General features: G+C 37.6%; 1 protein-coding gene across 1 annotated transcript in view; it reads right to left on the bottom strand.

Annotated features, from left to right (window-relative positions):
* The window catches only part of ABCA13 (ATP binding cassette subfamily A member 13), a 197,800-nt gene that overhangs the window by 114,148 nt on the left and 69,857 nt on the right, over positions 1-13,795 (bottom strand). The window contains exons 28-32 of the mRNA XM_050708769.1: positions 10,858-11,034; positions 9,086-9,386; positions 8,161-8,275; positions 6,518-6,847; positions 436-505 (exon numbers count right to left, since the gene is read on the bottom strand). Of these exons, the coding sequence (XP_050564726.1) occupies positions 436-505; positions 6,518-6,847; positions 8,161-8,275; positions 9,086-9,386; positions 10,858-11,034 (993 nt within the window). The remainder of the gene's footprint in view (positions 1-435; positions 506-6,517; positions 6,848-8,160; positions 8,276-9,085; positions 9,387-10,857; positions 11,035-13,795) is intronic.

Below are 13,795 nucleotides of genomic sequence, written 5' to 3'. Positions count from 1 at the left end.
ATTTTTTCCTACTTTCCAGTGTAAAATGGTTAAATCTTTATGTTAGCATTATGTTGAGAGTAACTTACAAGGCTCTTGCTCTGTACAATATTGTTCTTATAACATCCCCTGTATTATACACTAGTGCATGTGTGAATCCACACACACTTCTGTATAAAACACTCTCTGTGGATATCCTCCAGAGAACGAGCTTTAGAGCCATCACTGACATCAGTGAGGATTCCCAACCATTTGTATTGCGGTTCTAAGCCCACTAACTTACTTCTGGAAAGTGGTACAAGCTTAACTTGGTTTTTGAGAGCATTGTTCTCTCTTATGATCTATCCTGTTCACTCATTATTAGTGATTTTTTTTTTCAGAATAAAGTGAAAAACATTTCCAACTGTATTTTTTTTTAAAGAGTAATAATTATTTTATTCTAACTGGAGAGCTTACCTATTTCTTGACCCTCAAAGAATGTAATGAAAAATACTCCTTGCCCAAAGGCAGTTGTAGACAGGAGACACTACAATACCAAAGGAGAAATAGGATGTGAACATCAAATAAAATACTTCATTAACAACCTCCATGAAACTCGTGATATTAAAAGCAAACAATAAATAAATAGACCACTGTTTCAAATAGGCTAATGGTCATTATTTCCTTTTATGTTTTAACATTACTCCCCCACATATTGCAGTGGTATTTGCCCCACCTTAAAGAGTTCTGCTGACCTAGTTATTAAAATTGGAAAGAATTAACTTTTCACAAGTTTTAGACCATCCTAAATCTGCCACTTACACAAAACATATAATGTGTAACACTGCAACAGCATGTAAAGTAATATACTTTTATAGTAAGAGCAGTGGTCCTACTCATTTTTGTAAGACCAGAACTCAAAAAGAGATAGAGGTGGAAGGAATCCATATACTGGGTACTATATGTAGAGACAGAATTCTTGTTCAGGGAAATAACATTTAACTTCCAAGAAGCAACATAAATTAACCATACTGTATCAGAAAAGTACAAAATGTAAAATGACCAAGTTCCATAATGGATAACATGGAATTATGACTGATAGTCAATAAAAAACACTGGCAAGCTCATGAAGGCTGATGGGGAGATCCAAACCATTACTAAAATTAATAACCATTGTTCAATGATAAAGTTCTGCAGTTTGAAAGTCAGCTGAAATAGTTCATTTCATCTCTCATTTTAAAATAATGCAATTAAATAAGGCTTCTGCAATATTTAACGGAAAAGACACACATCCTACCAGCTGTCTGAAGATAGAAATAAGAGGTATGACATAGGCTGCTACTTAGAAAAAATAATTATTCGCACAGATTACACATTTGTGCAAAAAAGTTAATACTAATTCCCATTAACCAAGTCCCTGCCTCTTATATCCTTAAGTTTTCACCATCTCACCTGATGGCCTCTTCCCTCTCTTCAAATTTTATCCCCTTTTGCACATGCTGCTGCATGATTTTCAATGCATTCAGGATATCTGAAGAGTTATTTTGCAATAACAGTGATTTTAAACTATGCATATTATCTGCTGTCTACTTTTCTTTCCCAGTGGCCCAAAGGGGGAGAAAACAAGAAAATAACCATAATAACAAAATATTCTCCTGCCTTTTTATGCCTGAATTCTGCAGTCTTACATCTGTGCTTACATTTGTGCAAAGGATCGATATATTTTATCTGACCAATTAAAACAGAAAGTACTGAGCAGGAAAGCATTTTCCATTTTTAAAATAGTGTGAACTGTTCCATCAGCTTAATATCATTTCATGTGTGTTCTATTGAAGGAGTGAAGCTATCAAATGTGAAATACAGTTTTATGTGTATATATATACATATATATGCATGTATATATATATATATACATGTATATATAGTTGGTGGTATTTGATGTCCAAGTCAGGGATATGGTATCTTAAAACAGTACAAAGTCATAAAACAGCTTATCTCATATATTAAACAGGGAAGGACATGGAAGAACCAATGTCAGAGAAGGAGATACCTCCAACTTTATTAACAAGATAACCACTAGATAAATTTCTGATCTAACCCCTCATTGTACTCAACAGTAAAATAAATTCCTGCAAAAACAATGAGATGGGGTAATACAAATTCAACAGCAGAAGGGGTCAATTTCTACATGCACCTTGTAAGGGATGACTAGCAAAGACTAGCAAACGTTTACATTAAGTTCTTCTGTTTAATAATCACTGTTATGATCTGTGATGGACAAAGATGCACGCTACATCTACTGTTGACTGACATGAAGTGACCTGACTGTGTGTGTGTGGTTTACACTGAGTGCTCACAGAACAACTGTGAAATGCCCTAACAAATAAAATGAATCCTACTCCACAGCAGGTAATTGGATTAATTAGTCAACTAATAGCTTCTGCAGTTAGGGATCACAGAATCACAGAATCATCTAGGTTGGAAGAGACCTCCAAGATCACCTAGTCCAACCTCTGACCTAACACTAACTAGTCCTCCACTACACCATATCACTAAGCTCTAAATGTAAACATCTTTTCAAGACCTCCAGGGATGGTGACTCAACCACTTCCCTGGGCAGCCCATTCCAATGCCTAACAACCCTTTCAGTAAAGAAGTTCTTCCTAATATCCAACCTAAACCTCCCCTGGTGCAACTCTAGCCCATTCCCCCCCAAAAAGAAGCACTCACACAACCCCTGAGAATCGGCAAGAGTTGTTTATTGCCGGGACATCTTGCAGGTAAGCCTGTGGGGTGTCCGTGGTGTTTGGTGGCTCCAAGCTAATGCTTGCGATGGAGCCTGAGCAACGAATGAGTAGGGAGCTGGCCGGACACTCCTGCGATACTGTTGGTGCTCTCGGATGGCAGAGCACAAAGACATGCCACAGTAGCCCCAGGTCTGTTCTGGCAGAGGTGGATCCACTTCCATCCGTTCCTCCACATCTGGTGGATCCAGCTCCATGGGCTCCATGGTGTTGGGCAGAAGGCTAAGCCAATCTTTGCCCAGGACTGCCCAAACGGGATGCCTTCCATCCGGAATGTTCTCAGGCTAGGATGCTGAACCAGGGGGTCATCCAGTTCCATGTCTCAGTCCCATGCCACTGTCGGCTTGATTTTCATGCATGGGTCTGATGCTGCCATCTGGTTTACGGCCATTATTGGGTCCCGCACTGTGCTCCGGACTATGAGCACGCCTCTGCTCCCTGTGGCTCTCTGCCTGATGTTCCTGACTTCGCCCCACATCACCGTTGCTCCTATGGTAAGGCCCAGGCCCCCCGTCGCTGGGTGTTTGAGGGGCTGGCCTGTTCCCCGCATCGTTGCGGTGCCAAGGGTACTGCCTGTATCTGTCTGTGTGCTGGGCGCCAGAGGTCCCTTGGGCACTGGTGTCTCTTGTGCCACCGGCGCTATCCCTCCACCCATGACACCTCTCCTTCTGGTCAGGTGCATTCCTTCTTGGTGCTTCACTGTACTGCATCGCTGTCCTCACACACCAAGGAGGCCTGCTGCTCGCCTTGCTCTTCTAGTCTTCTTCCTGCCGCACAAGCTGGCAGTCAGAGGGCCTAGATGCTCAGCGAATGGTGAGCCAGCTGCAGGGGTCTTGTTTTATAGAGCCTGCAGCAAAGGCAGGGCAGTGGTGGCCACTGTGACCTCAGCAAGCCTCTGATGGAGTGGCCCATGCGTGGCCAAAGGCGGCTCTGTTGGGAGCAGCCTGGAAGATGCCCTCACGTGGACAAGGAGGAGGGTTGGGGGGGGCTGAGGGCCCCTTTTGTGGGGCTGGCTATTCGGACCATTTGGATTGCCAGAGAGAAAGGCTGCCCCTCGGCCACAGGGACTGCCCTGCACCTCCCATCCTGTGCCCTGGGTTTATTTTTAATACTGATTTTTAGGTAATTACATTCTATTCTTTACGGAAAAGAACAGAAGCAAGGTGCATCCTCAGTCCTAATTCCCATGTGCGCTTCGTGCTCTGAGTGAAGAATTTCTTCCTCACGTCACATCTAATCTAAATCTCCCCTCCATTTGTTCAAAGCCATTATTCCTGGTTCCATGGCTACACTCCCTGATAGAGTCCCCCTCCAGCTTTCTTCTAGGCCACTTTTATGGGTAAGGTTAAGTGGCAAAAATGCAGGACCTAGCAAATTGCAGCCTTATCTACCTTGTTCCACACATTCCACATGACATTTTCCAGCTCAGGCTCTAGCCTCTCATCAGTGTAACACAGAATCATTAAGGTTGGAAAAGACCTTCAAGATCATCTGGTCCAACCACCACCCTGCTGCCACTGTCACCCACAAAACCACATCTCTGCGCACCAGGCCCAACCTTTCCTTGAATACCCCCAGGGACAGTGACGCCACCACTTCCCTGGGCAACCTGTTCCAATGCCCGACTGCTCTTTCTGAGAAGAAATGTCTCCTAATTATTTTAATTGTTGCAGAGCAGTGCTTACACTGAGTCAAGGACTTTTTGGCTTCTCACACTGCCCTGCCAGCGAGGAGGCTGGGGGTGCAGCAGGAGCTGGGAGGGGACAGAAGCAGGACAGCTGACCCCAACTGGCCAAAGGGGTATTCCATACCATGCTGGACAATTAATGTGGGGTGGCTGGCTGGGGGATGGGAGAGGTACCGGCTGCTCGGGCATAGGCTGGGCATCTAGCTCTTTCTTCATTTTCTACACGACAACCACAGGCTCACCAATTCTGCTCTGGCAGTTCTTCACTCTTCCTTCTAAATGGGTTCTGCTGTGCCATGCTCACACGCCACTTTGACAGCTCTGCACGTGGTGTTTTCCCAAGCTGCACCATAATCCAGGGCATGGCACCACATCCACCAGCCAGCTCAGGGAACAGCAAGAGCAGCGGTTCACTAGCAGCTAACATAATCACTCCTGGGCCAGAACTAGGCAGCTGCTGGGTAATTATCATGAGTTAAGGAACAGTTTCTGTAATAGCAACAGCCTACCGTAACTGGACTTCCTTAGTACTCTGTCTCAGGCTAAGGACTAAACAGCTGTTGGACAAAGGAAAAGACTTCCATTTCTAGTTTAGTTATATGGGGGGTTACAGCATATCCATCTAAGAAAATAATTTAACAAAGCTAGTCCTTTTTTTGGCAGAGATCTGCACACATAATACAAGAGCTACTAAGAGGCCAGATGAAGTACATTTTCACTTCCGCAAAGAAAAGCTTAACTTAATCATTCAAGGGTAAAGTAACCAACAGTCTAACATTTGCAGCATTAGAATGCATTAGCTAGGTCTTTTGTGTTCCTGGTTTTATTAAGTTTTATTACCAGATCATGAAAAAGTTTGAAAACCAGTAATTTCAGTGATCTACAATAAGTAATGAAATGAGAAGAAAATCATGTTAAAACTACTAAAAAGGAGAGTCATTCTTAACTGCAGAGTGCGGGAAGCTGCAAGAGAAACTCCCATTAACAGTAAATACAGCAGATTAAAAATATCCCTGCATATTTGTTAACACAGACTCACTGAGATTTCCCTGCATTAAGGAGAACCATCAGAGTTCAAGTCATTTTCTCCTCCTTAGCATCCTGGGCTTACCTGCTGTTGATCACTCTCATGACTTTAATGCCATTCACAAAAAGCTTATTTTAAATTTCAGATCTGCCTGTGTACACTGTGAATCACAACAGAGAGTAATAGATAGAAGGGTATTTAGGAATATGTCCTGTGCCAAATCATTAACCAGACTGCTTTCCAAAGCTGACTGGTGAGCAATTTTAGAAGCTGAACAGAAGTTCCTCAATTAAAGAAATTTTGAGGTGCACAGTACATTTACCGTTTTAAACTATATTACTGCAACCCACAGCTTCAACACAAATGAAAAACAAACACACTCAAAAAATCACCTTAGTTTTAAGATCTCTTTCAGGAAAAAGTGTGTCTAAGCAATTTGGTACATTAATCAAACTGGGGCATAAGCAAGAGACACTGCAAGAGGAAATACAGCCATGACAATAATTTGCACTTTTTTTAGACCAAAAATATTAGATGATTCTGACAGATTATTCAGGATAATATACCCTACTTATATACAGCTATTGAAGAGCTAAAGCAAGATAACTTCTAGAATATCCCTCCAATTCAAAATATCCTGATATGCTATTTATTGAATAATTGAATAAATCTACTATAATATCACAAGTTTTCCTCCAAACAGTTAATGACTTTAATGACCAGTATGCTATCAGAGAACATTACAAATATTTTGAAGCCTAAATATTAAGAGATATTATGAGCATGAGGAATATAACTTCCTTATGTTTTTTTGTAGGTTTACAAAATTTCCCTGAAAATTTATATTTGATTTCTTTCTACATTCAAAACTTTTGGTCAGTTCAATACCTACTGAAGAATGACTTATTTCCAGTGAAACACAAAAGCAAAAAAAAAAAAAACTGGGACAAAATAAGTAAATGATAGTCTAAAGTTTCAGAACTATGGAAATCCATAGTATGGTTGGAGAAGAAAAATTAGAAAAGGAAAAGAAATATTTACCATTATAATTTGCTTGATGAAACTCAGCTGGTTCTGCAAGACCAACAAAACTATGTATGGTAAAAAACTGATCATATACACAAGGCTGGCACACAGAGCTGCTGTATTGGCACTGCTAAAAAATGCTCCCAAAAAATAGCTTAACATAATAACTGTCACTCCAAAATCCAGGAGGAAAAGGAAGATGAGGAAGCCATTGCTATAAGCAAAGATACCGCTTGCTTTCAAAATGATGGCCAGGGCACAGCTGCTTATTGTGAGCACAATTAAATTCTCCAGAAACCAAGCAAAGAAATGAATGGCTGGATGTACTCCCATTGTCTTCATATACTGTAAGACAATACAGCAGACAGACTTGAAGTTAGGACACAATATTTCTATTTCTTTGGGTTTTTGTTTGTTTGTTTGTTGTTTTTTTTTTTTTAAAAAGCAAAACATGTCACCACCAAGACACTACTGGCTCCCCAGAGGATGCCATCTTCCCATTAAATCACTTGTCTTCTTGCCCTGTGCTACCCCTTCTGCTGCCCTCTCCTGAACTGAACACTCAGTTCTGAGCTTACCACACATGAACACAAGAAATCCCAGGCACAACACAATTTTACATAGGGTTGTAGGACCAGATGTGAGATTACTGGGTTCTCCAGAGAGCAGTTTGCCTTTATATACTCTAAAAAGCACCAGGGATATCTACAGGACTGTATAAACACATATTTTCCCAGCCTATTGCTAAACTAAAAGAAACTTATAGATATTTTTGTAAACCTTTATGTATTAGCATACAAATAATAATTTAGCCAGCTATGAGATATCACCCCTCAGTTTTTAGAAAATGCTTTTGGAAATAAGATACTACTACTTCTAATGCATTTTTCATAAGATTATCAAAATGAACTTCACAGAAAAAAAAAAAATCCAAAATCCCTCTTACAAAATCAAAGATTAGAGAAGTTAGATAACTCCCCAAATTGGAAAAAAAAAAAAAAAAAAAAAAAAAAAAGAAAAGGAAAAAATGAAAAAAAAAGAGAGAACTAAGGAGGATAAAGACCTGTATAAGTTCTCAAAAAAAAAAAAATTACAAGGCTCCATTCATAGTCAAACAGAATTCAGATTTGTGTGTAGTAAGAAATAACATGAGACAGTCTTTCTATATGTTTAGCACCTGCTAAGACTAGTTGTTGATATAGTTGAAGTAGTTCTGTCTCACTTTTTCTGTCATCCTCCCCTAAATTTTTGAAAGCTACATAGTACATGGGAAATTTTTAATTTGGCTTATGAATGTGTATGATATTAGGCCACATACGGCAAAACATGAAAAAAAATCCAAAATAAAAAACACTCTAAACACAAAGCCTCATTTTAAATAAGTTTCCAGATTCAAATTTTATGGATCTTTTGCTTGTTGCTTTTTGTCTCATGGAAAATATTTGCACACTAGGAGGGCTGATGCTCAAACTCAAAGCAGTAGCGTTGTGAATCTGAGTTGCCAGTTAGAATCTGAACTTACTGCCAAGAGGAAAACCAAGGAAAAAGCAAAAACAGCTGCATTTATGAGTACACAAAAGTACCTAAATGTTTAAGTTTTATATTTCGGTACACTCTAATAAATACAGTTTATTTTCAGAGACTCAGCTCTCTCTTACCTCTTCAAGATGAATTTCTCTTTCATAAACCAGCTTGCGAACCATGCCAGCGACAGAAACCATCCATGTTAACATCATCATAAGTGGGAAAAAAAAACCTATATTGTTCAAGAATCTATGAAAGAATATATATACAGTATTGTTAGCTCCCACACCTAAAAGATTTTTTAGCAGTTTGTTAATAGCTTAATACTGTGACTATTCTCAAAGTATACATAAAATAAGATCTGGCATGAGCAATAAGATTTATTTTTATTCAGGTTAGGTGATTCACTTATTTTTCATGCAACAAGCTAAATATATGTATTAGTACTATAAATTTTATTTCCATGTGTCAGCAATAGAACTGATGTAATCTCTCTTCCGGGTGATGAGGCTCCATTCATAGTCAAACAGAATTCAGACGTATGCATAATAAGCAATAGCATGAAACAGTCAACTTTTGCTCCATTGATACATTTCTCACCATTAACTAATTTTACATTCTAATACTCAGGATGTTACGATGATTTTACAAAAAATGATCCTACACTTTTTCTTTTGCTCAAATCAACTTTGCAGCATATTTCATCACATACTGGGGACAAATTCGGTGTTTTCACATAGGACAACTGATAATAGAAAGGGTGTTTCTTTGCATATTCTGTTAGTTGCATAACATATTGACAGTCTTTGTCCAGCAGACTACTCTGACCAAAGTATAGCTGTAGACAGCTTGTAAGGGGTCATTTGGCAGACCGAAGTTGCATAATATTTTGTCACCTCTTCTCTTAACATTTGCTGTTTTGGTATCATACACATTCATTCAGTCCTATGCTAGAAAATGCATTTATCCATTACAAAGATCTGGTAGCTTCTTAAGTCCTCTAAGTGTTAACCCAATAAGAATTCTATAATTGAATTAAGAAGTAGAAAATTTACTTACAGGTCACTGGTATGACAAGGGTAAGGCATGGCTTGCACCTGAATTGCTGGCTCTGAGATATCTGACCCTGTCTGAGCTGAAATGATTGCCCTTTCAATCATGTCTTGAATAGGAATAAAGATATGGTTATATTTAAACCCATCAGCTGGCAGCTTCTGGGGGTGAGATTTCCACACTGGGTTCTTAATCAAATCCGTTCTCATGCTGTAGAGAATACTGGTTCTAATTGTATATGAAATGTGCGATGGAAGGAGATTACTAGAATCTGGTGTCTTGTTCTTTGGTGCATTGAAGATGATACCTGACACAAGAAGAAAAAACATTTCATACTCAAGCCTATATGACATGTTATTTACATAGCTAACTCCTGGCCAATTATCATATGACAGTAGGATACACTCACCTGTTAGAGCAGGTCTTTTAAAATTTCCCAACCCCCATTCAAGAATGGTAGGTTTCATAGACACCAACATTATTTCATTCATATTTATTCACAAAATAAATGGGTTTGCAACAATCCTTTTTACCTGAGAAAATTCCTTCTGAGATTTGTCTTTTTGAATCGTAGCTTATCCTCTTTATATACAGATTTAACCCTGTTTTATGTACAGATTTCTGGGAGACTGATCCCAATTCCACATGTAAAAGCACTACAATAAAATTTGTCCACCAAAGGATTACAACCCCTGGAAGTGGGTGACAAAGAAAACAATACCAACCCACTAAAATTAGCTTTGATTTCTTAATTTCTGAGTCAGTAACATAAATTCTGCTTTAACATAGCAGAATTTGCATGATTATCTTCTCTAGCTCAGTAAAAAGTGTAAGTGAAAGCTGTATCTGTAGCTGGAAAGATTAAGCCAAATACAGTAAGTTGGTTGTATTTTCTTTCCGGATGACCAAGACATTCTAGGATTTCTTGAGGAACGTGAGAAACTGATCTTTTTTCCTTAGGAAAGGAAAATGATCTCTCTGACCACTTGGCTCTCAGAAGGACATCACAGAATACTTTACTCTGCTGTAAAGACTTTTTTTCAAACTCATTTTCCCATTTATGTAAGCATTTAGTTTTCTAAAACATTCTTCCTCTTTTTTTTTTTTTTTTTTTTTTAGAAAGACTACATGCAACTCAAAGCTACTTATGCGAGGAGAGAAAATGTGTAGCAAGAAAAACATTCCTGTCTTCTAAACTCTTCTGTATAATTAATTGATTCACAACAATAAGAACATAATGCAAAGGACAGACAGTGTAATCCCAATGAGGAAAAGAAATAACATCAGTTGCCTAAGAACTATTTTACTCAAAATAAACAATTTTTCTAAGTTGTTGGTTTAAGAACTTATAATTTATTTTTATTTTTTACTTTTTTCCCTCCTTTTTGCAAAGCCAAGAATATTAAAACTAAAATTCAAAATGAGAAAAAAACAGGTGATCTTGTCCTAAGTAGTCGAGTTTCCCCAGTAGTGTATATTTTTATTCCCTTTTAAGCTTTTATGACTCTGCTTTTAAACGTTTCATGAGAAATCACAGACTCCGAAGATTCATTTGGCATTTCCACAATTGAAACAATGTACTTAGTCTTTACTGCATATATTATAGCAATCAAATGTTGGGGAATATCTCTAAGTTAGATGTGCTGTATTTTGCCTGTATTATGTGCGTTTTAATACATACTTTCAAATTGTGCAAGTTTAACCTCTTATCAACAAACACAGACAACAACTAAAGTCTGATGTTTTCTGTAATTACACATTTTAAATAAGATACTTACTAGCCAAAAAATTATTTTGCTGCATGAGTTCACGAGCTTTCTCCTCCAATTTATCAACAGACTCAAAAGGCTGGAAACGATCCAGTAACACACAGGAAGAAATATTTACTATGAGATGTGACAACAGGTCAATCTGTTTACTTGCTGAGCTGTTAAGCATCTTGTCCATCATAATTTCTAAGAGGAGGAAACAAATTGGACTGCCTTAGTTTTAATGAATTAAGCAGAACAGAAAGGTATGTTCTCACTTGCACATCCTGTAGGAGAAAATATCCTTTGTATTAAAAAAAAGGGATTTAAAAAAAAAAAACATAGTATTATTGTGAACTTGTGAAAGTGTAGTTCATGTTTCAGCAGCTTTTACAAATCTTTAGCTACACTTCCCTTCAATTTCAAAACAACAAAAATATAACAAGTTCTAGAAAAAGGACTTTTAACATTTCTTCAGCCTTCCGTAACTGCTTCCAAAAATAAAAAAGAGTTACTGTACTTCAGACCAGATACATCTTTTTAATGTAGTAATGTATTGGCTAGCTCTTATCTTCTTGACACTACAAATATTTCAAGAAGTTCATCATGTAGGGTACAAGCATTTTGATTCAAGCCCTACATTTAAAAAATCATCAGAATAAAACTAGAACCTCCCCATTTGACTTTGATCGTATTTACAGATCCAGGGTGAATGTATACCTTAACTAATACTGGGTTTCACCAGCACTGAGCCTTTGGAGGAATCCAGATCTCCACCCATTTTTAGAGAACTGTGTTTTTTCCTTAAGTTTAAGAGAATAATCATAGGGATAGCATGAGCTAGAAACATTGTAAATTCATCTGGATTTAATAGAAACATCTGAATTTCTCAAGTAATAACACATTATAAAGCATCCAACGCAAGCTTCCTTCTTAGACTCACTTGAACATATAGGCTTTAAAAACGATGGGTGATGACCTCATTTGCTAACAGTGGTGACAGACAAACCCTGGATCATCGATGTTATTTAACAGCAGCACAGGAAATATTACAACAGGAAGGCAGATAAGTGGAAAAAGATGGACGTATGAAGTAGTCTGGGGAAGAGACACAATTACCAGTGAGAAAGTATAAAGATTAAAAGGAGTAGAAACCGAGAAACTGATAGTTTAGAACTCAGAAGACAAGCAAGCAATGACAGGGTGAATTCATGGGCTGAGAGAAAAAACAGCCTCAAACAGAGATACCATATGTCTCTTATTTACTACTATGCTTCAGGAGTACAACAAAAATAAATAAATACATTGCTACTTGTTTCATCACATTAGAGAGAACAGAATACTTCTAACATTAACCCCAGGTAATAGGGTTAAGCTTTAATTGATTTTTATGTGTTTCTATATTTATATATATATGTAGCTTTTTATATAAACAAAAAAAAATCATGAGACCTTTTCACCATCTGATCTTTATAAGACCTTAATTTGAAATATTTTTTTAACTTAAAAATAATAATAAATTATCTCATGAATTATACTATTGAATATTTTAACATAAGAACTAGTGTGTCTAGCTTGTGACTTGTTTGGAGTACAGCTTACTTAAAATGTTTCTGGAAGTAAAATATTGTATTTCACAATCTGGATGGACTTCTGTAGTCTAACATGTATATAGAAACAGATATAATCCACAGGAAAGGTTGAGAATTAAGATGTTGTTTATCTTTTATATTTCTTATTTATAAATTTAGCAACTCAACAAAAATTTGGTGAAGCTGTTTTCACTCTTACCTTCGTAGTTTGTTCTCCCACTTAGGTTGTCTAACCTACTATTAAGTAATTCAGAGGAACTATAATTGTTTTCTATGAAACTACCATGTAGAAGTGCTATTTAAGTGAAAGGTTGCAAGAAAAAAATAGGAATAAACCAGGAAAGAGTGAATTTAGGTCATAAATTAGGAAAAAAATCTAGTTACCAGATGATTGTGGTGGTAGCATAGGTTTGAGTGATGATGTTAGAGCTATTTTTTTCTTTTTTTTTTTTTTTGCTTCCAGCTTTCTATGTATGCATAAAACTATTTCATGACACTGAGGGCAGTAGAGGAAAAAGCCAAGCAGGGAAGTTGCCTGGATTTTTTTATTTGTTTTGATTTTTTATTGTTATCTTAGCTGCTACATCCCAGGTCACACACAGCCCACTCCATAAGGGAGATTCCTTTGTAGTGAAAAACACTGCACGTCTAGAAGTCACAGAAGAAGGACAAGTGGGAGACTCAGGGAACAAGGATGTAAAAAGAAGGCCCTGCCACACAATCGCCTCCCCTTGTGCCTCTTGAGAGGTCCATAAAGACTGCTCCCAGAAAGGAGCTCTAGTTCTAGCAGGACAGGTTTTATATAAAATTGATTATACCAAAGAGATTATGGCAAATTGCTGGGTTGGAAGGCAAGCATAGAGGAATAGAGTTACCTTGCTCACACTAGGGTAGTTTAGAAGGTGAAGATGTGTTTAAAAAGAAAAATACAATCTTTTCTGCCCCCAATTCAATATTTACTTTGTACATGGTTACTGACACAATAACCTGTTTTAGAAACTGGTAACTTTGTGAGGTCCCCTAGTACAATCATTTAATAGAGCAGATAGAATATCAATCCACTCAGTGTCCTATGAAACTTTCCAACAGGAGTTGCAGGGTGAAGAAAATGTAGCATCACAGTGAAGTTAAAAAGACACAAACACAAACACCTTGGATTTGAGCATAATTAGACAACAGCTTAATGTGAGCATAGATGTAAAGCCAAGGGAATATTTGTTTTCATTGGAAGACAAAATACATAATCACACAGATTAGGTGATTTTAGAAAACTAGATCTTTGGATGGAAATAAACATATCATGAGTGGTAAAACTAATAACATATGTGGATACATTTAAGAGTTTAATTGGATCCAAGCAAGACAATTACAGTACT

Source organism: Cygnus atratus, chromosome 2 (genome assembly GCF_013377495.2).
Source record: "Cygnus atratus isolate AKBS03 ecotype Queensland, Australia chromosome 2, CAtr_DNAZoo_HiC_assembly, whole genome shotgun sequence".
Taxonomy (NCBI): domain Eukaryota; kingdom Metazoa; phylum Chordata; class Aves; order Anseriformes; family Anatidae; genus Cygnus; species Cygnus atratus.
Note: the sequence above shows the minus strand (reverse complement) of the source record. Positions and strands in the feature narration are given on the sequence as shown.